Consider the following 27,890-nt stretch of genomic DNA (forward strand, 5'->3'; position numbering starts at 1 on the left):
GTGAGATCCTGCCTCAGTCCTCTCTAACGAAGTTCCTCTGCTACTGTCAGCTCTCTGTAATGCACACAATTTCCTGTTCTTGATCAACACCTAGAAACCCTGCCTGACTTCCCCCACCTTTGTGTAACCTTTTAGAAGAAATGCTGTCACATTTTTGTGCCTCTCAAGGGCACTTAAGATATTTTGCTTGGTCTTTTCCTACTGGCTGAGTTGCTTAACGCCTCTGAACTTCAGTTTCCTTGTTTATTAATATAAAACAAGGACATACCTTCCTCAGAAAGTGGTTGGGAGGATTGCACTGAGTGTAAATAATGCATCAAAGTGGTGAGCCCAGGGGTCCGCACATAGTAGGTGCACAGGAATTGTCTCTTCACTTCTTGCTTTCTGGTGAGCAAAGATCTTATCGCCTTTTTGTCCCTTAGGCAGGATAGACTCTCAGTACCATGTGCTTTTGATGGAAGGAGAATCACTGTCGCTGGGAGCACTGGGCATATCGACAGTAGAGACCAGAGGGCTCGGTGGGATGAGTGAGGGTGTGGGCCAGAGGGAGGACCTGGATGCTTCTGTGGGAAAGAACCGTCTTGACTTGGGAGCTGAGAGCCTGGAGGGGAGGAGAGGAGGGGCCTCCCTGATGCAGTCTGACGTCAGCAGCCTCCCCTGGCCGTGGTGCAGTTAGTCCTCGGCCACACCAGGCCAGCAGCATAGGCAAATACTTCTATTTAACCAGGAGTAATTCCCTCCCAGGGTCATTGGGAAGGACTTCAACAAACATACAGAAATTGCCTCACTAACTTTAGAAAGCTCTTTGGCTTCTTTACTGAAACTTATTTTTTTTTAAAACCTATTCTTTAAAAAAATTATTTGTACCTCATCCTTACTACAGAAAATTCAGAAAAGCAAAATAAAGACTATAGAAAAGTAAAAACATGCTATTAACTTTTCAGTGTGTGTCTCTTTCACTGTTTAAGATACTGAGGCATGTTGTGTAAAAGGGACAGTACAGTCACTCTTTGCTCTTTATATTTGTGTATCTTTTTCATTTTTTATTATTTTCCCCAGGTTTTATTGAGATATAATTGATACGTGTATAACTGTGCTTAGTCGTGTCCGACTCTTTGCAACCTATGGACTGTAGTCTGCCAGGCTCCTCTGTCCATGGAATTTTCCAGGCAAGAATACTGGAGCAGGTTGCCATTTCCTCCTCCAGGGGATCTTTCCAAACCAGGGATCGAACCCGCGTATCCTACATTAGCAGGTCGATTCTTTACCAATAAGCCATCTGGGAAGCCAGTAATTGACATACTCCACTGTATTTAAGTTTAAGGTGTACAGCATAATGGTTTGACTTACATATGTTGACAAGTGATTACCACGGTAAGTTTAGTTATCACTCATCATCTTGTATAGATATAAAGAGAAAGAAAAGAAAAAAATTTTTCCTTATGATGAGAACACTTAGGATTTATTCTCTTAATTTTCATATATGCTGTATAGCAATGTTAACTATAATCTTCATACTGTCCATTATAACTCTAGTACTTATGTATCTTGTGATTGGAAATTTGTACCTTTTGATCACCTTTCTCCAGTTCCTTCCCTCCACCTCCCCCATCCCTGCCTCTGATAGCCACAAATCTGATCTCTTTTTCTATGAGTTTCTTTTTTTTCCTTAGAATCCACATATAAGTGAGATCATACAGTATTGGTCTTTCTCTGTCTGACTTGTTTCACTTAGCATCATGCCCTCAAGGTTCATCCATGTTGTCACAGATGGCATAATTTCCTTGTTTTTATGGCTGAATATTATTCTGTTATGTATGTGTGCCACAGCTTATTTATCGGATCATCTTGAGAGACGCATGTTGTTTCCGTGTCTTGACTATTGTTAATAATGCTACTGTGAACTGAGTGGTGCAGGTATCTTTTCAAGTTAGTGTTTTTGTTTCCTTTGGATATATTTCCATTAGTGTAATTACTAGATCATATGGCAATTTTGTTAATATTTTTAATTTTCTGAAGATCCATACTGTTTTTCATAGTGGCTATAGCAGGTTATAATCTCAGTAACAGTGCACAAGCATTCCCTTTTCTCCACATCCTTGTCAGCATCTATCTCTTATCTTTTTGATTATGGTCATTCTAACATGAGGTGATATCTCATTATGGTTTTAATTAGCATTTTTCTAATGGCTAGTGATGTTGAGCATTTTTCATGTATCTGTTGGCCTTTTGTATATTTTCTTTGGAAAAGTGTCCATCCAGATCTTTCTCCCGTTTTTTGACTGTATTATTTAGTTTTTTACTATTGAGTTGTTTGAGTTCTTTTTATGTTTTGGATATTAACCTCTTACCAGATACATGGTTTACAAATATCTTTTCCCATTCCATAGGTTGTCTTTTCACTCTGTTGGTTGTTTCCTTTGTCGTGCAGAGCCTTTTTAATTTGATGTAGTCCTGCCCGTTTATCTTTTATTTTGTTGCTTGTGCTTTAGATGTTATAGCCAAAAATGTCATTGCCAAGACCCATGTCAAGGAGCTTTTTTCCAATGTCTTCTTCTAGGAGTTCCATGGTTTCATGTCTTTAGTCCATTTTAAGTTAATGTTTGTGAGTGGTATAAGATACAGGTCTAGTTTGATTTTCTACATGTGAGTATCCAATTTTCCCAGTGCCAATTTTCCCAGACTGTCTTTTCTCCATTGAGTCTTCTTGGCTTCCTTGTCAAATACAATTGACCTAAAAGCCATCACCACCATAAGGTAGGGACTGCAATGGTAGAATTTCAGACATTTTGGTAGTCAAGAGCAAGGAATCAAACAGCTCTCCTTAAATGGTTAAATGGTGCCTCTATACCTGGCCACTAACTCATGGAACCTGTCTTCCTGACAAGGAGGGTTTGAATCAGATAGGTGTACTTGGCATCTACTAGCTGTGTGATGCAGGGCAACTTACATAACCTCTCTGAGAATCATATTTCACATTTTCAAAATCAAGAATTTTACTTGTTTTGTGGATTGGCTATGATTATGGAGAAGGCTACTAAAAGAGAAAAACAGCACCTTATGCAGTACTATTATTTCATGATACATAAAAAGTGTTTTCTTCTTTGAAGGACCCAGATATCAATGGGGCACTGAAAACTTATCTGGACAGTAATGACCAATCCCTTGTTTGGCAAAACATTTTAAGTGCTTGTGTTTTCAAGTCTGTTTTAGGTGAATAAGACAATGCCATCTTCACTGTCCCTAGAGCTGGAGATGACATAGTTTCAGGCAACACCGAGCACCTGCTGGGTGAGAACAGATTTGCAGGAAGTATTTGTTGAATTGGGTTTTTATGAAAAAAATTGGGGAAAGGTAATATATTCTTATAGTTCAAAATTCAAAAGTATAAAAAGTATATAATGAAGAGTCTCCTTCTTACTCATAGCCCTGACTCCAGCTTCCCAGTTCATTTTCCTGCAGGCAACTAAAGTTATCACTTTTTTATGTGTCCTTCCATAGATATTTAATGCATGTACAAAGGATTTTATAGTTATTCTTTTATTCTCTCTTTTTAAAAAACAAATGTTAGCATACTACTACACTGGTCTGTACCTCATTCTTTTTGCTTAACAATTTATCTTGGAGAATGCTTCATGTATATCAGTACATGAAGGTTTCTCATTCTTTTGATGACTATATAGTATTCCATTATACGGCTATTCTATAATTTATATAAATAGCTTCCTATTGATGGAGTATCTCATGCTATTACAAATATCGCTGCAATGAATAACCTTGTACATAGAGAAATGTTCTGGAATTGGAGTAATGAAAATGTTCTGAAATGTGATGGTTGCTTAACTCTGTCAATATACTGAAAACCACTTAATTGTGTGCTTGAAAAGGGTGAACTTTATGACATTTGATTTGTATCTCAATTTTAAGGTTAAAAGAACAAAAGAAGAAACTACTCCAAGGAAGACAGGGCATACTTAAACTTTTTTTCCCCTTGGAAAATTAGAAAGCAGTTAATTTGCTTTTGTAAAAAAACAGAAAACATTATACTTTAAAAAATAAACACCACAAACTCTGTAATTCTACATTAGGCCAGGAGGAAGGGAGTAGAAAGAAGTTAAAACAGAGAGAAGGAATAAGAACTAAAGGGCGGGGGGAGGCAATCAAAGAAGGAGAATTGTAGAAGGACAGAGACCTCTTAGCCAAGCCAAGACCCACAGAAGCTGAGGAAAGCACCGGAGTTGGAGTCCTGGGCCTGAGGAAGGAGGGAGCAGCAATACAGAGTGGGAGCTGGCAGCGGGAGAAGCACGGGAGCCGCTCTGACAGCTCTTGGATTCCTGGGGGATGGAAAGCTAGGAAGTTCTCTGCTAACTCCCAAGAATAACAGAAAGTGAAAGAAAGTGAAGCAGCTCAGTCGTGTCCGACTCTTTGCGACCCCATGGACTGTAGTCTACCAGGCTCCTCCGTCCATGGGATTTTCCAGGCAAGAGTACTGGAGTGGGTTGCCATTTCCTTCTCCAAGGGATTTAAATCTTTATTTCATCTCTTGAAAAACTGCCCTCGTAGAGCGGGCTCATTCACAGCACAGGAGAACTACTTGAAGCCCTCCCTCCCTTCCTCCCCTGTGCCCAGCAGAAGAGTCTCAGAGCTTTTTTCCCTGTTCAGCCACTTGTCTCTCTTTGCCTTTCCCTTTGCAAGTATCAGTTCTTTATCCACCAGTGATCCTTGGTCTTTTCTATTACTTCAATCAAGATGATGAATGTATCCATCATGCCCCAAGTGTTCTCAGCCCCTCTGCAGTCCTTCCTCTTCCTGCTTTCTCCCACTATAAATTGGTTTGCATTTTCTCCGGTTCTGTGTGGATGGAATCATACGGCTTCTGTCACCCATATGCTATATCATTCTTAGTTATTGTTGAGTAGCAGTCCATTGTATGTTTGCACCACTAGACTTTACCTTGAAGATTAGGGATGCAGCACCCAGAGAGGAAATGAAATCTGAGCAGCCCAAGACCTTAACAAAAATCCAGAATGGGGAGTGGGGAATGCCATGTTTCTCTGACACACAAATGAAGTTTGCACTGTAAAAGAATGTGGTTGCCAAGACCACATAACTGACCAAATAAAACTGTGCTTTTTCCACTCTCCATCGCCAGATCTGGTTAGATCCTGGCCATACAGGGAGCTAGGGTAGCTTAGCAGACGTTACCTCTAGCGGGGATTCAAAGAAATGATTTGACTGCTGGCCTTTTCTTCCCTAAACCCTTGAAGAGGTTCAGAATTGAGGAGACTACCCCCACATTTATTTACAAGTATACAATGTCTTTTAGTTGTACCCAGTTGGATCGAATGAAACAAAGGACTTTCAAACATTTGTAAACTGTAAAGTGTAAATCAAAGTGCTCTTTTCCATCATAGAAAACCACCTCAAGATTTATTTTGTACTCAAATTAAAATTTAACGTTTAAGATCGCTGATCCAGAAAAAACAAAACAAGAAAAGGACTTAGAGAACCATCAGTGCAACAATTCAAAGAAGTTACAGCATTATATCATAATCAGCAACTGTGTGCCCCTCTGTAGGAGGGGACTTGAAGTTCTTTGGGTCCATGGTAAATCCCACAGAACTAGCTCTGTGACTGCAACCTCCAATGGCAACCTAAATAGACAATGGACACTTTCTTTCCATCTCTAACTACTCAGCTATTTTGTTTCAAGCTTTTATCCTGTCCAGAATCCTAGGTTGTCCCCAATTTTATTGGACCCCAGGAACAATAGGCTAAAGAATTCTGAAACTTTGAGAATAAACTCTTAGTAAGCCTCTGAAATATCACCCGTCAGTTAGAACATTGCTACCCTGAGCATGGGCTACAGATTGGCTGTATCTGAATCACCTGGGAATTTGTCAGAAACGCAGATTCTTGACTTCCACCCTCCTGTTGGAATCTGCATGTTCACAAGATCCCAGGGGGTTGTATCCATGTTAAAGTATGAGGATCACTGGTCTAGACAGTGAGACTTCAGCTTCAGTGTTGAGGCACTTGTGAGGCAGCTACCGTTGCTGGCCCTCTTTGGGACCACAGTCTGAGAAGTGCTCTGCTCTGGCTCTAGAGCTGGATGGTCACAGAGATCAAGTGGCTCCTTTCCCATTCAGTGTGAGTGACGGAGAATTCCTGCGTCTTCCAACTTGACCCGAGACGAGAATCCAGGAAGGCCAGCACTCCTCAGGGACTGGGACCATGGCCTTTTCCCTTGGATTGTTTTAAAATTGCCTCCTGTTTAAACAGAGCTGTGGACGAGAGGTTCTAGGGCCTTTGTATTGAAGCCAGAGTAAATTTATGGCAGAGGCTCCATCCGGGAATGTGTTTTCCTCACCTTGAAAACAAACAGAGCCTGAGGGGCTGCGGCGGAGTGCCCTGGTGCTGGGAGGTGGCTCTTTGAGAAGGGGATAAGACAGACTTGTGACCCTGCACTGCCCTTCTGTGGAGTGTTCTTTGTAAAGGCCCTTCGAGGCTGAGGTTTTCGTCTTTGAGTCCTCCTTGGGATTGTCCCCAAGCGCTAAAGTCCACCTGTGACCTGCAACAGCCACATTCCTTGGTACCAACACACACTGAGAAACACATCAAGGGCATGCATAGTTCAGAAATCTAACAAAATCTGTACCCTGTTGGGATCCGCTGCCTTTGTTTTATGAAGATACACCTCAGTGCATAGAAAAGTGGCGTCAGGTGAGCAAAATCACTTCAAATAGAAACACAGAACCATAGAGGGATGCAAAACCCATTCCGCATAGTGGAGGTGAATGTGAACTTGTAAGCAGCTGGTCAGCTCTGCCCCACTGCCTACCAGATGGGAGGTAGCACAGTTTTCACCAAGACTGCATCTCACAAATGATAAGCTTACATCATACAGAAGCTTCACACAGAAACAACTGTCATTGTAGAATGCATACTATATTCCAGGGTCTGTGCTAAGTGTTAACAATTATTTCAGTCCTAGCTATGAGGTTAATATCACTGTTATCCTCATTTTACAGATGTGGAAATTAAGAAACAGAGTTACTGCATATTTTGCCCAAGGTTTCAAGAGGCACTTTGGAGTCCAAACGTGGACTCTCCATCATGACTACCCGTGGCAGGCTACAGAACAACAGCTTGGTGTGGTGGAGAAAGAGTCAACCTGTTGTGCACAATAAGGATCTGTTTTTAAACAAGACAAATTTTTTAAGCATTGGAACTGTTTGCCATTTACTTATTTATTTATAAAATATATTTCGAGGCACAAGGTTAGGAGACAAAAATTTCATCGAGAACCTTTTTCATAAGATATATGAAAGTAAAGCTCTTCTGCTTGAAGCCAGGCAGGGACTCTGGACCCCTGCGAACACTCACAGCCCCTCATGTACCACACCCCACTCCCACCCTGTATTCATTCATAGGGAGTAGTTCCACCTCTGTGGTCTCTGGCCTCAATAGTTCCAACCACAAGTTCACTCCCTGCCCTCTTTCTACCTGGGGTAAGTTGGTCATGAATGACAGGGACAAAACATGGGTGTGTCCTGGAGGGGAAAGGCTCTGGAGATACATGGTCTTTGAAAGGTGGGTGGGATATGGTAAGTACGATGAGTTTTACTTAGCACCTAAAATGATTAGTAGTTGAAATGGTGGGGGAGTTGTGTGGAAAGTATTGTACTAGAGAATCCAGGAAGAATGTTGAGTCTGAATGCCTAGTATCTACTCATGTAAAGGTCTAGTACAGCTTGGAATTGTGTGCAGGTGTGATCAAGTGCATTAAGCACTGATAGATTGGTATTAGTCTAATCTAAGATATTAACTGAACTGAACTGAAGATATTAATGGATTGTGTATGTTTTGGGGGAGTGAGCACAGTGCAGTCATGGAGTTTCCATCCTACCTCTATGCCGGAAGATTTCAGCACCTGAGGCTTTGGTAGTTCCATCCCATCCACAGCACGCTCACAGAGGGACCTCAGGTGGATCTGCCTAAGGACAAAGTGGCAAGTGACTTGCCAGTCTCTCCATGCCATCCAGAGGGCCTGTGGCTTCCATTCTGGGTCACTGAGCTGGCCGGGCTGATCAGGTCCAGCCCTGAGGAGAGAAGAGCACAGCCAGACCCTTCTACCCAGACACTGGACTTATGGAGTGGCAGGAATTCAAGAGGCCATGTCGGTCCCTTTTATGAGGTCCATTCAATCAATGACTCTTTGACCCATTTGGTGGTGGTGAAGTAGGGGGTGGTTCTCACCTTTAAAAAAAAAAAAAACACTTTAACTTTTAAATCACCTTCTTCCAGTCTTTTTTCCCTTTGCAGTTTTCTAAACATAGCTGAATTCACAACATAGATTTGATTTTGTGCCTTGTTTTTCTTTCACCTATCCACATCATAGGTAGACAGGTACATCATAAGCATTTTTCCATATGTTAATTACATTTTGCAAGCAACAAGTACTCTTAAGTGAGGTAAATAAATTTACCTGCCCCTTGGCTTCCTCATGTGTAGAATAGGCAAGAGTTCTCTAATTTTATCACAGGGGTCACCTGGAAGGCTTTTTAAAACACAGATTGCTGAGCACCACCTCCAGAATTTCCCGTTCAGTGGGTCTGGAGTGGGGCCTGGGAATCTGCACTCCCAACAAGTTCCGAGGAGAGCCTGGTGCTGTTGGTCAGGAGACCACACTGGGAGAATCAGTGAAATGAGGAGACTGAGTTGTGGGATTTCCAAGGTCACTGCTGGTTTCAAAAATCCAAGTGTTTGCATATTTTTCAAATTCTTTAAGACCTAACTCTTAAAACACACGCATTTTCCAACTTTAACAAAACCCTATGATTTTTTTTTTAAATACCAAAGAACATCATCTCCCATTTAAACGTAATTGTTTCCACTTGTAACTCATATGCGTTCCATACTTCTCTTTAAAGTTACCTGGATTTTTAAAAGCCTATCTCTCAAAGACAGTCAGACTTAAACCCAATGCTTTTTTCTTTTCCTTTGCATAGTTCCATATGTATTGAAGAGCTGTGCAGAATTTATAGAGACTCACGGAATTGTGGATGGAATTTATCGGCTTTCAGGAGTCACCTCAAACATACAACGGCTAAGGTAAGCCCAAGAATCGCCCCCAAAGAACTCTCCCATGATCCTTCCTCTGTCCATACGTCTATCTGCAGGCATTGGGAGTACTAAAGACTGAAGGGATTGAGGGAAGGATGTCAGGGCACAAGATCAAGTGCTAATGTTTTCAGATGCCTAACTGTTCTTAATCTAATCAGGAAACTCCAATCTGATGTAATTCCTTCCAACAGAAACTCCTGAGGGCTTTTAATCTGTTCCTATTGCACCAGATTTATTCTTTTTAGGTGGATTCAGCTGAACTCAAATGATTTAAATTACAAGCTGGGAAAAAATGATTTATTATTACTCACTTGCCTATCCAAAGCTCAGATCCCCATTACATGATATTCAGAACTTAAAGGTCAATGTGAGTTTTTCTGTTGACACACACTCAACATTTGATAGTTTCATCTGGTCAGAAAATCAGATGTCTGCATGATTGTGCATTTCTGTAATTGATGCCTGTATTTCTGAAATTACTGATAGGGGAACAATTTCCAATTCTATGGATTTATCCTAAACAATTCTATAATGTATCCCAGAATTTTTTTAATTAAAAGGACTGTAATCTTCAAATATGTATTGATATTATAGCTGTAAAATAAAAGTAGTATATGTAATGTATATATAGAATATATACATTATATACAATATAGGCACTAATGGTAAAGAACTTGCCTGCCAGTGCAGGAGACATAAGAGATGTGGCTTGGATCCCTGAATCTGGAAGATCCCCTGGAGGAGGGCATGGCAACCCACTCCAGTATTCTTGCCTGGAGAAGCCTATGGACAGAGGAGCCTGGTGGCTACAGTCCAGCATCACAAAGAGCTGGACACGACTGAAGCAACTTAGCACACACACATAGGTATATATAGAGAGAATATGTACTTTATATATAATATATAGTGTACTAGGACTAAAATAATAGGTTTATGTATTTTAAATATTGTTCTTTAATACAAAAGAATACATTTTAACATATTTATTACATATTCTTTAGTTGCAAATGTAGACTTTTAAAATAAAACATTGTTACAAGATTAATATGTAAATTTTACATTGTGCAGGTAATTGATTTTTATCTTCCTCCTCCTATTCAGTTTTTTGCCCCTCCTCCTCAAATCTCAATTGTCATAAAACTATACCACAGGAATAAAACATCCTTTTTACTCCCGGAGAAGTGATAACTATTTTAAAAATAACTGGTTTTTTGCAGCCATAGATTTGAACAGATCTGTGTGCTTACATCAGTTCACTAGTTTACTCATGTGATATTTTTCAGAGTTTCAACAGCAAGCATTGGTCTACTCTCAGCTCTGAAACATACCGCACAGTAGGTGGTATTGTGGAAGGACACTTGGACAATGGCCAATTCTTTTTCACTTAAGGACTGACCTTAGCCTTGACAAGGGAAATTTTTGGCTAACTAGATGAATAAGCTCTAAGTTGTTTGTGTTCTGCCCTTGTAAAAAAAACACATGCCTGTGAATTTACGAGGCCACTGCATGGTTTTCTTTTCAAGGTCTCACTCAGTCCCTTTCAGGTTCTGACAGCATCAGGGATTTCCCTTCTCTTTGTTAAAGGGGCAGAACCACAGGAGAAGGGGCAGCAAGCTGTTTCCAGATGCTGGTTTTGAGAGTCCAGTTGCCGTTGTCACTTCTTGTCCGACTAAATGAATACTCTCAAAAACCTAACTTCTCTTCTGTATTAATGCTCAGATTTATCATCTTTTAAATAAATTTTAACTTGCAAATATATACCATTTGAGGCAGTATATTCATTAATCATGCTCAGAAATGTTTTTTCAGTTAGAAATGAGGCCTGGAATCTGATGATGTTCTCAAACACCCCACTATAGAGTGTTTAAGAAGATTATTTATAAGCTTATTTGCCCTGTGGGAGTCACTGTCAGGCAGCCTAGAAGTTTCCATTCAGTATCAAAGAGAGAGTTGATTGAAGTTCTCAGACCTTGAGTTTGAGTCTCCAGATAAAACAAGTTGGCTGACATGAATATGTGGACATGAATGATAACAATCTGACTCACCCTGGGTTTGGTTTCTCCTCCAAGAGAGAGAAGTTCATTTAGAACAATATTTTGGAAAAACTTAAATCTCAACAGGGTTTTTGGAAAATTGTTTTCATATTTCTTCACTGTTCACGGTTGAAACTACAGACATAATGCCATGAGAAATCCATTTGTAAATGGGATTATGTCTTTCTCATTACAGCAGCTTCTGCAGGGAAGACCCAGACCTGAAGTGGAAATGTTTTGTAGTTTTCTTGGGCCTGGAATAGAAGGTCTTTTTGAATCAAGGTCAAAAATATGGTCAGATCAGCAGTTTAGGGTCTTTTTACCCTCTAAGCAGCCCAAGTAGCTGCTGACATGGAACACATGTTCCTGGGATTGTTATGTCTCTGTCTGTGTTGTTTCAGGCAGGAGTTTGGCTCAGATCAATGTCCAGATCTGACAAGGGAAGTGTACCTCCAGGACATCCACTGTGTGGGCTCCCTTTGCAAGCTCTACTTTCGGGAGCTGCCCAACCCCCTCCTGACTTATGAGCTCTATGAGAAATTCACGGTAAGTGTTTGGATTTCCATTATGGTTACTGGGTGGGATGCATGGATGGGCCAAAGAAAGTTTCAGCACTAAAATTACAATAATAATACTTACCAGCTGGTTGCCATTATCTTGGTGATGGAATTAGGATGGTATTGTGAGGAAAGCAGGGTGGTGGGACTGTTTGCTATATCTTTCCTATCTTAAATTTTCAGAATGTTTGTTTGCTTGCATGAGCTAGCTTAAACCATCTCCATATTTATGTAACCAAATGTGCGTCTATAGATAGGAAGGAAACAAAGAAGCAGAGAATGAAGTGACTGACCCAAAGTCACACTCTATCCCCAAACAGAATAGGAACCTGAGACTTCAGATGCTACCTCCATGATTAATTCATTTCAGGCTGTTCCTTCTGTGTTTCTGTTGGGAGTTGTATAAAGAAGTGGGTGGGTAGAGAGGGGAGAGAGAATAAACAGAAATCAAGAGAGAAGTCGGAAAGCTGAGGAGAGAGAAGATTCTGGAAAAAGCAGCTAAGAGGGAGTGTAGATTGGGCTAGTGAGTTGGGTGGTGGAGGACGAATGGGCAAGAGCAGAACGCCTACCTAGCAGTTGCAGCATCACCAAATCCCACCCCCACAGGAAAAGGAGAATAAATGCTTAGAGCATGTCTGTAGTGTCAACCTTAAAAATAGGGCTTGAACATTTGGCTGTGATGGGGGTAGGAGAGGTGCTGAGTAGGTGAAGAGTTGGGTTTAACAAGGTTGAGGCTCAGCTAGAAAAAGAAGGGGAGGGAGATCAGAGTGTGTGCAAGTGAGTGATTGAAATAATTGACCATAGAATTTTGTCTGGATAAGAAGAGAAAGGAGGGCCTAAGGCGGGCAACAATGAAAAAATAATGGATCATTCATCCCAGTGAAATCAGTAAACTGTTGAAGTAGGGTGGTCAGAGGGGATGTTTGAAATTAAGTTTATGGAAGACTTGTAATTATCGGTAAGGACCAGACCAAGGCTCTAATGGGAAAGATTCTTTCTTATGTCTCTTGTAATAAACCTATTTTGGATATATAAATATTCTTTAATTTGAAATTATATAGGAGTTAATGAGTGCTATTCACATTTCAGAAGATACCCTTACAGATCTGTCTGTCTGTCTGTCTGTCTGTCTCTCTCTGTATCTCCCTTTCTCTCTCCCTACTTTTGTTCCTCAGTACTATTCAATACATTCTGATGTTACGAAACAGTGCTAATTCAACAATTTGACCATCCTTTCATGGTAAAAAATAGAGAGAGACACTATTTTTACAGGGTATTCTCTCATATACACAGTGATTTCTTAAACCAGATTCCTACTGATGGATATTTAGACATTTTGTTTCTTAACACTTTACTTTTAAAAGCAACATTATAGTAAACATTTTTGTACATATATCCTTATACTTTTTTCTGTTTATATCCTTATGGAAAAAAATCACAGGAGTGGATTTACTAAGTAAAAGGATCTTATTTAAAATTTTGTCACATATTGCCAAGTTCTGCAGAGACACAAGAATGTTCTTTTTCCTGCAGCCTTGCCAACACTGAGTATTTTTAATTTACTAAATTGTTTGCCAATCTCAATCAACCAAAAATGTATCTTATTGTTGTTTTAGTTTGTGCATAAGACTTTCTTAATCTTAGTACAGTATACTAGTTTCATCCTTAAATAAGATGACATCGTCACATGTTAAATAGCTGAATGAGTCCAACTTATTTTAATTAAATTTAATTCTATGATAATTAGAGATAGATAGGAATTCTTGTCTAGAAATTTCAGAAATACAGCTTTCTTCTTAGATCTTGTTTATAGGGTCAAAATGAAATCCATGTTTATCTCTCCCTGCTTCTGTTCCCCGACACTGCTAATCATTCTGTCTTCCACAGCAAAGGAAAATATCAAAGCAATGTTACTGTCCACTTGTCATCAAATCTCAAGAGAACTTAACATTGTATTTAAACATAGTTTAAGGACACTAAGAAATAAAAGATGTTTTGTTGTGACAGGTGAGCTGTACATAGGTAGGATCTCGTGACTATCACTGAATTTATAGTTGAGTGATTTCTCTAAATCACAGTGATGAATTATGAAAATATAAGCAAACCTTTTCTGGGGACATGGGAACAGCCCTATTACATTGTCATACATTCTTACAATGATTTATTTAAACTTACTTGCACAGATGAAGTGGAATAACATTTCAGTGGAATATAATAGAATTAGAAAAATATTAATGAATTAATGATGATGATTTCTGGTACTTAGTGCTTACTATGTGATAAGCTTATTACAAATATTATTTCGTTCAATCCTCAAAATAACTCTGTGAAATAGGTTTTACTATCTCTTACTTACTTTTGAACTGTGGTATTGGAGAAGACTCCTGAGAGTCCCTTGGACTGCAAGGAGATCCAACCAGTCCATTCTGAAGGAGATCAGCCCTGGGATTTCTTTGGAAGGAATGATGCTAAAGCTGAAACTCCAGTACTTTGGCCACCTGATGCGAAGAGTTGACTCATGGGAAAAGACCCTGATGCTGGGAGGGATTGGGGGCAGGAGGAGAAGGGGACGACAGAGGATGAGATGGCTGGATGGCATCACTGACTCGATGGACGTGAGTCTCAGTGAACTCTGGGAGTTGGTGATGGACAGGGAGGCCTGGCGTGCTGCGATTCATGGGGTCGCAAAGAGTTGGACACGACTGAGTGACTGAACTGAACTGAACTGAACAGATGAGTAAATTGAGGATCAAGTGACTCTTGCCTGGGTTTGTACAGATAGTAAATGGAAGTAAAGACTTAACATTCTGTCTCAGACCAGCCACACTGTTAAAATAGGTTTAACAGCTCTTCAATAGGCTCAGGTATTAAATAACTTAATATGAAATACAGAAAACATCCCAAACTAATGAAGGAACAATTCAATAAACAATGTTAGGAAAATTGGCTAAGTGATGGGAGAGGGGAGAAGTCAAGTTGTTACATTCTTACCATTTAACAGATTTCAGGTGAAGGATTTTCTAAGAACAAAAGCAAAGGAAAAAAGTCACCAAAGACAAATTTAACAAACTAAACTACATAAATATTAGATTTTTCTACATTAAAAGTACATTAACAAAATTAAAAGGTGAATGACCAACTGTGGAAAATATTTATAATAAAGATGACAGGAGATGAATATTTTTTAATTATATAAAACTCCTGCTGCTGCTAAGTCGCTTCAGTCATGTCCGACTCTGTGCGACCCCATAGATAGCAGCCCACCAGGCTCCACCGTCCCTGGGATTCTCCAGGCAAGAACACTGGAGTGGGTTGCCATTTCCTTCTCCAATGCATGAAAGTGAAAAGAGAAAGTGAAGTCGCTCAGTCGTGTCCGACTCTTAGAGACCCCATGGACTGCAGCCTACCAGGCTCCTCCATCCATGGGATTTTCCAGGCAAGAGTACTGGAATGGGTGCCATTGCCTTCTCCAATAAAACTCCTACATATCAATAAAGAAGAAAAAACACACAACACCCTGCTAAACAAATGAGCAAAGAACTTCAACAGGCAATTTGTAAAGAAACATAGTTATTTTAAAAGTATAAATATATTAGAAAAAAATGTATTTTCGTTTTAAAAAAATGTTTTTAATGTTAGTATTTCATGTTGCCAAGCCTGTGGTGACACTGGCTCTGTCATAGTTTCCTGTTGCAAGTGTAAATTGGCTAGACATCCAGCAAGTCATTTGAAATTACTATCAAGAGTCCTAAAATGCTCATATTTTTTTAATACGGTAATTCTATTCCCAGACTCCATTCTAAGATAATAATCATATGTGCACATGAATAAATTGATTTACAAATATTTCACTGCCTTAGTAACAGTAACAAAATTAGGGAGTATCTACATGTCCAACAATAAGGGAAGGGTTAAATAAATGATAATAAATCTATTGTTTTAAATCCTGTGTAGCCATGAAAAGTCATATTTCTGAAGACTATTTGCTGACCACAATACAAAGTTAAATGGAAAAAAGCAGTATATACAATAAATAGGAGATGATGGCAGTGTTCATCTTTGGTGCTGGGAAGCCCTGGGCAGATTGCTTCTTTTAGAGTTCACTGTAAGTAGGTTAACAGTAACTATGTCTGGGTGGTGAGATGGCACATGATTTTTATTTCCTTTAAGTACATGTATTAGTTTTATGTGGCTGCAGTAACAAATTACCACAAGCTTGGTGGCTTAAACAATAGAAAGTTATTCTCGCACAGTTCCAGAGTCCAGAAATCTGAAATCAGTTTCACTGGGCTGATATCAAGGTGTCAGCAGGGCCATGGATCATTACAGAGACTCTAGGGGGAAACCTGTTTCTTGCCTCCTCCAGCTTCTGGTGGCTGCTGGCATGCCTTGGCTTGTGGCCACATCTCTGCCTCCATGATCACTCTGCCTTCTCCAGTCTGTCTTATCTCCTTCTGCCTCCCTCTTTTAAGGGCCCACCAGGTGGCGCTAGTGGTAAAGAATCTGCCTGCCACTGCCAGAGGCCCAAGAGATGAGGGTTTGATCCCTGGGTCAGGAAGATCCTCTGGAGAAGGAAATGGCAACCCACTCCTGTATTCTTGCCTGGAGAAGGCAGTGGACAGAGGAGCCTGGTGGGCTCTGCAGCTCACGGGGTCACAAAGAGTCGGACACAACTGAATGCACACATACATACTGGATAATCCACGAGACTCTCCTTATTTCAAAAGCTTTAATCACACCTGCAAAGACTCTTTTTCCAAATAAGGTAACATTTACAGGTTCTTGAGATTAGGACCTGATATCTTTGGAAGCAACCGTTAAACCTACTGCATTTTATTTTTATCAGAAAAAAGTTCATTTTAGGAAAAAAATCAATTTGGATCAGATTGATTCAGCTAAAATAACTAAACCCAAGACAGAGAAAAGTTGCTTGCTGATTTAGGATTTTTAGAGAAGGCAGTTTAAAGAGGCATTACATTTTGTATTGAAATAACATCTTTGCGTATCCGTCTCCCTCATTAAACTGTAAGCCTCCTAAGGACAGAAAGCATATTTATTTTACTGATTTTTGTGTTTCCTTTCCCTGCTCTCCAGCTACTGGAGAATGCTGTGACTCTTGACCAGTAAACATTGGCTGGCGGGTTGGTTGGCCCACACACGTCATCTGAAGTGTCGATGAGAGTGGACCACTGGTGTGTGGCATCAGGGGGAGGCTGCCTGGCTGTGAGCTCAAGATGTCTGCCAACGCGGCAGCAGCCAATTGTCCTGGTTTGCCAGGGACTCGCCCACTTTTAACTCAGAAAAGTCCTGAGTTCCAGGACACTCCTCCTCAGTCTCAGGCAAACCAGGCTGATCAGTCACCTCTCCAGGAGCTGAAAGGTGAGGGGAGTTGTCTCAGTAAAGCTGATGCTCCCCATGGAGGAGGTTTGGTCCTCGGATGGTATTGCCCTGAAAGTGTGGCCCAAAGTGGGGCTTTCTGGCATTTTTTTTTTTTTTAATCTCTGGGTGCTTTATTTGGTCTTACGGCTGGGCAACTACAAGAATTGCAGGCCTGTAGGGTGCAGCCCAACAAGGTTTAAGTTCTTAAATGACTTTCCCCAACATTCCCAGCTTTGACCTAAAAGAAACACACCCCCTAGGAAAGATATAAGGCAGAATGAGTGTTATATGAAATGGAATTTTTATTATACAGCAAATGCAATTGGGTAAAATTAAAATGATTTGTGTGTGGTAATTTCCAACAAATGCCCTAACAATATAAAACATAATTAAATTATATTTTCTTTTCGTTTCACTGAAAAAAAAAAAAGTTGTATAACTTATGATAAACATAGTGGATCTCAAAAGCCACTAGGATGACATAAAAAAATAACTTTTTAAAAAGGATAAATACATAAGAAAAGAAAACTGAAGAGATAATAGCAAAGAAGAGATCAACAAAATGTTGGAAGATGGAAGAAGGATGATAAGAGGAGGCTTGAGTTCCAACTTGCTCCACTTTGCTGAGCATCTACAGAAGGGGAGGCCAAGAAAAAAATGCCAATTTGTATCACAAAACACTAGAAAAGTTCAGGAATTGAAGATAATGGTTATCAGGGGAAACTGAAAACAGAATTGGTTAAAAGGCTTTATAAGAGCAATCAGACCTTCAGATCTCCTTGCTTAAGCAATCCCCTAATCCAAATAGAAGGAAGCTGACTTTTCAAAGACGTTTTATCAGAGACGCTATTCACTTAAGAGTCAAAGGCAGAAAGGGGGTAAAGTGAGAAGAGTAAGTAAAAGCCTCCTCTAAATAAGTTCTACTGGGCTCCCACAATGCTGGACTTACGAGCCTGGGCAATGTTTATCAATTTTTAAAAATCATTCCCTGGAGTCTTTTTTTTTTGAGAGTTTCCTTCTCCCTAATCTCCCCTTAATTCATTACAATTAAGAATTTTGTGTTTGTGTGTCATCTTACACTGTTGATTTTTTTTAAATTTTATTTTATTTTTAAACTTTACATAATTGTATTAGTTTTGCCAAATATCAAAATGAATCCATCACAGGTATACATGTGCTCCCCATCCTGAACCCTCCTCCCTCCTCCCTCCCCATACCATCCCTCTGGGTTGTCCCAGTGCACTAGCCCCAAGCATCCAGTATCGTGCATTGAACCTGGACTGGCATCTCGTTTCATACATGATATTTTACATGTTTCAATGCCATTCTCCCAAATCTTCCCACCCTCTCCCTCTCCCACAGAGTCCATAAGACTGTTCCATACATCAGTGTCTCTTTTGCTGTCTCGTACACAGGGTTGGCATTTTTAAATGCAAAGCAAAATACAGATTCATTCACTTACTCACTTAATGCAACTAACATCTCTTGAGCACCTGCTGTCTATACTAGGCAGGCACAGTTCCAGGTGCTCGGTAAGCAAGTCAGATAAAATCCTTGTTCTCATGAAAAGTGAAAGTCGCTCAGTCGTGTCCTACTCTTTGCCACCCCATGGAAGTCCATGGAATTCTCCAGGTCAGAATACTGGTGTGGATAGCTTTTCCCTTCTCCAGGAGATCTTCCCAACTCAGGGATAAAACCCAGGTCTTCCATATTGTGGATGGATTCTTTACCAGCTGAGCCACAAGGTTCTCATGAAACTTACTTTTTAATTAAAGAGATAGAGGACGAATAAATCTAACGCATAACTCGATAGTGAGAACTGTTGATAAGCACTATGAAGACAGTTAATGCAGGACACAGGTCAGAGAGGGCTTCCCTGGTAGCTTAGTAGTAAAGAATCCGCCTGCCAATGAAGGAGACGCAAGAGACACGGATTTGATCCCTGAGTTAGGAAGATCCTCAGATTCCTGAGTTAGGAAATGGTAATTCCCCCAGTATTCTTGCCTGGGAAATTTCCAAGGAGAAAGGAACCTGGTGGGCTGAAGTTCATGGGGTCACAAAGAGTCAGAGACGACTGAGGAACTGAGCACGCACGTGTGCACAAGTCAGAGAATGCTGGGGACTGATAATCAAAGTTCTCCTATGAGGTGATATTTGAACAGAGACAAAGATGAAGCGAGGGAACAAATTATGCAAGTATCTGGTGGAAGAGGGTGCTGAGAAGAAATAGCAGGTGCCAAGGCCCTTTTCGAGAAGGACAAGGGAATATATGGAGGCCAGCACGGCCCATAGGGAGCAAGCAAGGAGGAAATGATGGGAGACGAGGAATTTGAAGATGGGCCAGGTGCCTGCTGCCACAGGTGTGACAAAGACAGGAAGGTATAACAACTGTCTGGAAGATAACGGTGGTTGTCTCTGGAGACTGAGGGTCCAATGTTGGAAGGAAGACACTTTCTTCTGTGTATTCCTTTAAACGCTTTGCATTTTTAAAATCTTGTGCATGAATAACTTTTTAACCTAATCACTTAAAATAATTAAAAATAACAAAAGTGGCTTTATAATAATTTTTAAATAATACAAAATAAAAGGTAAAAACTGAGTTGCAGCTGGGGTGCAGTTAGAAGGGACAGACCCTGTTGCTCATCCATCCTGGGGATAGGGCTGCCCGAGCGCAGGGGCTAAGGAGCTGTTCAGGTAAGCAGAGGAAACCAGAGCCTGGGCCTGGCCAGAGGGGATGGGAGACCAGCCCGCGCCCGAGTCCTCAGAGTTCATGAAGCTGGTCTTCTTGACACTGACTGGAAGAGAACAAATGTTCACAGATTCAACCTGGATTTTTTAAAGTTTAACCGTCAGCAAGATTGTCTTGGGTAATGTTGAGTGAACTTCTCTTTTAGGCAAAAGATTGGGATGGGCAAAGTTTCAATTCCCCAGTGATGGACTCTGCTGTCCTAATGTGGGAACACAAAGAGATGGAAAAATAGCTTTGCAGGGAGCAGACCCTCTGGGAGAACAATGAAGATCTAGAGAGCTTCCAAATAGGGTTGGGGTGCAAAGGGGAGAGGCTGTGAATAATAAAATGATCCCATATGGGACCTGCAGGCAGCAGGGGTGAGCCCGCCTAGTCTCTCGGAACAGAGGTGACTAACAGCTTCCTAAAATATTAAAGGAACTTTCCATGAACGCTGTTAAATTGACCTACACCTTTCTTCCTAAGACACACTTATAGAAAGTGGGGGTGGGGTAGGCGCTTGGGAGGGGGGTGGGTGTAAAGCTTTGCAAAGCTCGTCCTCTCTTTGCCAAGAGAGGAAGAGAGGGCCCCCGCCCCTCCTCCACCCCGCCCTTCACAGGATAGAACATAGGAGGGTCCACGCCTCATTCCTTCACCCCTCCTTTGAGGCTCTCTCCCTTCACTCGCTTTATGAGATTCTCCCTGTCTTGAGAATCAGGATCTCCCCCACAAATCTGTTTCCTAAATGACAGAGCCCAGGAAGAGGGCAGAGGTATCAGGTGCTTTCTCCAGGCTCCATTCTGGTCCTCACCCTCTACATCTGCACGTCTCAAAAAGCAAGAATTGCGACAGAAATCATATTTATGCCAGCTCCATTTTGAGGCTTGCAAACCCAGCAGAAGACTGAGACAACTGTGACCCTCTGAGCCCCGAGTTTCTCCCCACTTCTGAGTAGGAAATGAAGTAGAGTTTCCCCACATATTGATTTTTTTATTGCCTTTGAAAATGGTTAGCTTCTGTGAATGCTTTACTTCAGTTAAATAAAAAAGTCAAACAAAAACAAGTTGGTGGCCAAAACTCTGGTATGATGTCCCACTTAGGAAAATGGAGCCAATAGTTGAGCCCTTTTAAAGTGTCTATCTGAGTGGGGTTACACGGTTATTATGCATATGAAAAGACTCGGGAAGCTGTAGCAGATTTGTGCATTTTTAGTGTAGTAAACTATAATGTAGTGAAAAAAAAAAAAAAGATGTGACTACTGACCTTGAACTCAGGTACCGCTCCCATGCGGGCAGTCTTGAGTACTCAGCCACTGGGAGGGGCCCTTGAGCCTGAGCACAGGCAGGACAGATTCACAGGACGGGGTATAGGGGAATCTGTCGGGGACACCTGTGTTGTGCAGGAGCCCCAGGCAGGCCTGGAATCACACTGCATGTACTGCAGCCCTTGCCTCTCTTGAGGGCCTGGGCTGAGCTGGGAACCACATACCCACACAGGAAACAACCAGAGAGCAAGTCCGGACAAGGCCACCGGGTCTCAGGGACAAAGCTCTTATCCTGCTGAGAAAGCACGTCTTCACGTGGTCCCCACTTCCTGGAATCAACGACAGGCTGCCTGGCCACAGGAAAGTCTCAGGCTAGATGGAAGTGGCTGTTTGCACCCAAAAAGACAGCTGGCTGAATAAACAGGCAGCCACCCTGTCATCTCCACCTCTCTCGATCTCTGTCCCTGTTTCTGTCTCCCAGTGTGAGGACTCTGTCTGCCATGCAGAACACACCCAAGATTCCATACCATCTTTACCAGACGCCTATCCACCATCTGAGGACACAGAGCTGTGTGCCCACGTTGTTAGACACTTTCCATCATGAACCCTCGGAGATTTTAGTGGTTTGTTTTTTCTAGAAAAGTGTGCCTCCTGGAAGGATGGTCTCTAGGCGTGGTTGGGAGACTGGAGTACCAGAAGCCTGAATAAACCCCACAGATCCAGGGGGGTGTCCCCTTCTTGAGCGCTCACCAGATTGTTTCATTTCTTGTCCACAGGAGGCGGTGTCTCATTGCCCGGAAGAAGGCCAACTGGCCCGAATCCAAAATGTTATCCAGGAGCTCCCTCCATCCCATTACAGGTAAGAATTCTTGGTAAAAGAAATTCACAGTCTCTCAATGTGATGTTAATACCACAGATGCAGGCTGGCATCATAAAAGGGGACAAATTCAGTGGACAGTGGCTTTCTGGGGTAGGTTGAGGTAGGCGAACAGGTCAGTTGTATCAGAGTGTGTTGGTGCCTGACCAGACACCCTGGCAGGAAGGGACAGCCCATGTCTAAATTACTTTCAGAGTACACCTCAGAGTCCCATAAGAATCATTTCTGATTGCACAGGCCAGTCTCACAGAGATCTAGATTCTTAGCCAGGTTCATAGCTTAACCAAATCAGTGGAAACCAAGATGGTTTCTAAACAGGGTTTGACTATCACTCTTAAGCATTTGGCTGACTGATGTCTCTGTATGCTTATCAATACTAGCCCTTCATCATTTCATCCTCTCTCCTTCTCACAGTCTAGTCCCTAACTGTGCCACCTGTCCCTATGAAAGTCACTCAGTCATGTTCGACTCTTTGTGACCCTATGGACTATAGCCCACCAGGCTCCTCTGTCCATGGAATTCTCCAGACGAGAATACTAGAGTGGATTGTCTTTCTCTTCTCCAGGGGATCTTCCCTATTCAGGGATCAAACTCCAGTCTCCCAGCATCATAGGCAGATTCTTTACCATCCGAGCCACCAGGGAATCCCAGTGGTTCTTAAACCTAGCCAGGTCTTTATAAGAGGGCAGATTTTGATGTGGTATAAGAACATCCCAGCAATAACAGATGTTATTCATCCACCAAATGAGTTCCTTAACCAGTACAAGGGTGCCCATAGCTGAAAGAATTACAATAAAAGCCGAGATGAGGGCCAGTTTCAAGACTGTGTGGAGGCCATGCTGCCCTCGGTGACAGGAGGCACAGGCTCCGAGCACTGTGAGTCCCGGGATCCATCTCTGACTGCACTAGCATCCTCAGCTGACTTCTGTCGAGACTGTCTCCTCCCCACCCATGGCCAGTGCTCCTAGGGCCAAGAAAATTACTTCCATCTATCTTGATATCTTCCTGATAGCCTTCTAAAATTCATGAAATAGACGTATTTAGAATCTCTTAACTCAACCTTAGAAATTATCTCCAGATATCAGGTTTCACACAGACTTTGAAGTTTCCTACTTTTTTTTTTTTTTCTTCAATGAACTGTTACAGGACCTTGGAATACCTGATTCGACACCTGGCCCACATCGCATCCTTCAGCAGCAAGACCAACATGCATGCCAGGAACCTGGCCCTGGTGTGGGCACCCAACCTCCTCAGGTGACCACCTGCCCTCACCTCACTGCCCCAGTGGGCTCCAAGCAGCCCCCGATTCACACGAAACCTGGATTCTTCAAAACTGAGCCCCTCTGCTAGACAAACCTTTGGCTAAGTGGTTATTTGTCACACAGGGGAATTAAAGGTGATTTTAACAGCCCTTGCCTGCTAACCTTGGAAACTCTGGAACCCAGAAGTATATTCTGGCTACAGCCATGATGTGGCCAGTGTGATAGACCTGTATGTTATAATTTCCTGGAAAGGTCTTTCTGGGTCTTTGGGGTTCCTTGGCTTTTGTTGGTTTTGGTGGGGTCCTAGCTAGCTAGAACCTGAATTAGCTGCTTCACATGACTTTGTAAATGATGACCTGCCCTTAGAACAATTCTTTGGAGCTTGAAGGAGATCCTATGAAAAAAACAAAATCAATTCCTATATATTGAGTAATACAGTGTTTATAGCTTTGCAGTTTATAGTGCCTGGTGACTGTTTCCAATCTGTCCAGTGTGTTGGGCTTCACAACCTTTGAAGCGTCTCTTCGATTGATCTTAAATAGTTATATTAATACAAATTAACAAGCTGTATACATTTAGAAATTAGGGCCTGTGCAAAAGGCCCACTGGCTCCCCACTTATGCTTCAGTAGGTAGGGCAGACTCATTCACTGAATGTGTTTCTTCTGCTGTTCAGATCTAAAGAAATTGAAGCCACTGGTTGCAATGGAGATGCAGCCTTCCTTGCAGTCCGGGTCCAGCAGGTGGTGATTGAATTCATACTGAATCATGTGGATCAAATCTTTAACAACGGTACCCCCGGGTCACTGGAGAATGATGGTAATGACTCCTCCTGGCATCCACTTCTTCTTTGCCCGAGGCACGGGATCCGAGAATAAGTTCGAGTGGGCTGGGATCTAGCTCTCAGTGTCAGCTATGTGTGTCGGCTGACAACACTGTGTGTCAGTGTCTGAGGATCATGTGTATGTACATGTGTGGCTATGCGGCAAAGGTGTGGTGTGTGCAGATGTGGCTCTAGTATGTTTCTGATCAGTTGCATACATGGCCTATCCCATGAACATGGTGTGGTGACTTTGAATACTGTTCTGTTATTTTTAGTGAGTTCTTAAACTCTTCCAGTTGTTATCTAGAGGCACTGGCAATATCCCCCCAACTATTAGCTTTTATTTTTACTTCCAGTATGATATTGCAGAAGGCTTAAGTGAGTGAGTTAAGAAGCATCCTGTTCATGCTTGTATTTATATTCAGAATGCCTTCTCTTTGCAAGCATTTCTTTTTTAAATTGAAATATAATTGATTTACAATATTGTGTTTGTTCCATTTACACATATACACACACCTGTATTCTTTTTTTGGTTCTTTCCCATTATAGTTTATTATAAGATATTGAATGTAGTTCTCTGTGCTACACCCTGAATCCTTATTGTCTATTTTACATATGGTAGTGTGTATCTGTGTAATACCATGTTCCCGGTTTATCCCTCCTCCACTTCCCCTTAGGTAACCATAAGTTTGTTTTCTATCTCTATGAGTCTGTTTCTGTTTTATAAATAACGTCATTTGTACTATTTTTTAGATCCCACGTGTAAGTGGTATCATATAGTATTTGTCTTTCTTGCAAGCGTTTCTTGAGCACTTGCTTTGTTCTGCCCTGCCCTGGACAGTGGGCATACTGCAGTGGGTGTGTGTTTGTGGGTGCATGTATGTAGAGACTAGCTAGCATTGAAACCCACTATATGTGAGAAACAGTTAGCTGTTCCAGGTTGGATGTAATGAGATGCAATTCATGATGTTCCAGTCCTCATGATAACATAATGAACCCCAGGAATGCATTGGTATTGGTTTATGCTGCTCGAACTCATATGAGCCTAATTTGTAAAAATAAAAAATCCAGCTGATCAGTAAACCTGATAACTACCATTTGTGTGAGGGTACCATTTCCAGCATTAGCATACATCACATGACTGGGAAGGCTTGTTGAAACACAGTTTACTGGACCTCATACCCAGAATTTCTGATTCAGCTTGTCTGGAGTGCTGCTGAAAATCTGTATTTCTAACAAGTTTCCAGGTGATGCTGCTGCTACTGGCTAGGGTCCATACCTCAAGAACCAGTGTGTGTTAGAACTATATCTTCAAAATATTTGTATGAGCTGATCAAAGCATTCTTTTCTAGCTTGGCTAATAAGCTTGGGAAAATCAATTATAACCATCAAAGTAATCAATTGCAATTAATATCAAATTTTGATTCCTGGTATAATAATTCTTACCCCCATCCTGTCCTCTATGTGGTTTATGATCTTTCTTTTAAAATTCACATACCATAAAATTCACCGCTTTAATCATTTTATAGTGTGCATTTCAGTGGTTTTTAGTGTATTCACAGAATTGTTCAACCATCACCACTGTCTAATTCCAGGATGTTTTCATCACTCCAGAAAGAAACCCCATACCCAGTAAAATAGTCACTCCACATTTTGTCCTCCCTTCCCACCAGAGTCTGGCAACCAGTCATCTGCTTCCTGTTTCTATGGATTTTGCTTCTTTTGCACATTTCATATAAGGGGGATCATACAATACATGGCTTTTAATGACCTACTTCTTTCACTTAGCACATGTTCTCATAGATCAGCATTTCATTTTTTTAATAGCTGAATGATATTCCATTGTATGGATATACCATATTTTATGTATCCACTTATCAGTTGATGGACATTTGGGTTGTTTCTGCTTTTTGGTTATTACAATGCTGCTGTGAACAGTCATGTACAAGTTTCTGTGTGAACGTGTGTTTTTAATTGTCTTGACTATATACCTAGGAATGGCTGACGTTTTTTATATCTTTATTTTACCTTGCATTTTGTGCTAAGTTTCTTCAGTCTTGTCTGACTCTTTGCGACCCCATGGACTGTAGCTTGCCAGGCTTCTCTGTCCATGGGATCCTTCAGGCGAGAATACTGGAATGGGCTGCCATTGCCTTCTCCAGGGGATCTTCCCAATCCAGGGATTGAACCCACAACTCTTATGTCTCCAGTGGGTTCTTTACCACTAGCACCACCTGGGAATGAGAAATAGTATGCTTTCATTCATTCATCCTTTTGAATCAACCAGTAATTCACTGGGGACTCACTGTATGCCAGGAACTATGGCAGGCCCTCCACACATATCATCTCATTGCCTTATCACAACAACCATCCTAAAGTTATCAACCTTATTTTATACATGAAGAACCGGAGAACCAGAAAAGCTTAGCAACTGGTAGGACTGAACATGGAACCTAAATTTTCCAGCCTGTGCTTTTTCCTTACCCAGTGATGCCTCTGGGAGGGGAAAAAAAAAAAAAAAAATAGGAAAACAAATAAATAAACCATTGTAGAGAATTATGACTTTGGGAAATGTTCTTCTTGACAGCAAATTCCACCCATGACTGTTAGTGTTAAGGGTGTTCCTAATTCCACCCTGGAAATGCCTGTCTTTTTTATGACCATTGCCTTAATCAGCTTTTGTCCCACATATTGAAATTTAGTTTCCTCTGAGCCTTTAACTCTTGACTGCCTCTAATACATATTATTCAGTGCATTCCACTTAAATGTTCTGAATTCTTATTGACTTCGGTACCATACTGAACGTTTACACAAAATGGAATAAGTCATTTGTTGTCGTTGTTCAGTCACTAAGTCATTCGTAGCAAACTCTTTGTGACCCCATGGACTGCATGGCAGGCTGCCCTATCCTTCACCATCTCCTAGAGTTTGCTTATATTCATGTCTATTGAGTCAGCGATACTATTTATTTAACTGTCTCACCCTCTGCTGCCCCCTTCTCTTCCTGCCCTCACTCTTTGCCAGCATCAGGGTCTTTTCCAGTGAGTCGGCTCTTCGCATCAGGTGGCCAGAGTATTGGAGCTTTAGCTTCAGCATCAGTCCTTCCAATGAATATTCAGGGCTGATTTCCTTTAGGATTGGCTGGTTTGATCTCCTTGCAGTCCAAGGGACTCTCAAGAGCCTTCTCTAGCACCACAGTTCAAAAGCATTCTTCAGCCCTCAGCCTTATTTATGATCCAGCTCTCATATCTGTATATGACTACTGGAAAAACCCATAGCTTTGACTGTATGGACCTCCAACCTTAAATTGCCTTAGAGGCCATGTTTTCCAGCTGCAGCTGCTGCTAAGTCACTTCAGTCGTGTCCGACTCTCTGCAACCCCATAGACGGCAGCCTACCAGGCTCTGTCGTCCCTGGGATTCTCCAGGCAAGAACACTGGAGTGGGTTGCCATTCCCTTCTCCAATGCATGAAAGTGAAAAGTGAAAGTGAAGTCGTTCAGTCGTGTCCGATTCTTCGAGACCCCATGGACTGTAGCCTACCAGGCTCCTCTGTCCATGGGATTTTCTAGGCAAGAATACTGGAGTGGGTTGCCAAGAGAAGAGGTAATCTCATCCCCACCCTAGCTGAGTGAGACCTCCTCTGTGGCTGAACACACATTCTCACCTGACCAAAGGACTAGGCAGTACCCAGGGGCAAATACCCTTAGCTGTTACTCTGGCACACATGAAGTGCTCAATATGTTGTTGCGTGAATGAATGAATAGTCTGTCTCTGAAAAGTACAGGAATGCAGGTTACCTTCTGAAGCCTCTGTGTGCCCTCTGGCTGGGCTGGCCAGGATT

At 41.6% G+C, this 27,890-nt stretch overlaps 1 protein-coding gene across 3 annotated transcripts in view; it reads left to right on the plus strand.

Moving 5' to 3' along the window:
- Window positions 1–27,890, plus strand: part of ARHGAP31 (Rho GTPase activating protein 31) — a 129,241-nt gene that overhangs the window by 60,882 nt on the left and 40,469 nt on the right. For all 3 annotated transcript variants that reach the window (XM_061395809.1, XM_061395731.1, XM_061395658.1), the window contains exons 2-6: window positions 9,012–9,114; window positions 11,561–11,705; window positions 21,864–21,946; window positions 23,111–23,218; window positions 23,902–24,044. In XM_061395809.1, the coding sequence (XP_061251793.1) occupies window positions 9,012–9,114; window positions 11,561–11,705; window positions 21,864–21,946; window positions 23,111–23,218; window positions 23,902–24,044 (582 nt within the window). The remainder of the gene's footprint in view (window positions 1–9,011; window positions 9,115–11,560; window positions 11,706–21,863; window positions 21,947–23,110; window positions 23,219–23,901; window positions 24,045–27,890) is intronic.

This window comes from Bos javanicus, chromosome 1 (genome assembly GCF_032452875.1).
Source record: "Bos javanicus breed banteng chromosome 1, ARS-OSU_banteng_1.0, whole genome shotgun sequence".
NCBI classification, from domain to species: Eukaryota; Metazoa; Chordata; class Mammalia; order Artiodactyla; family Bovidae; genus Bos; species Bos javanicus.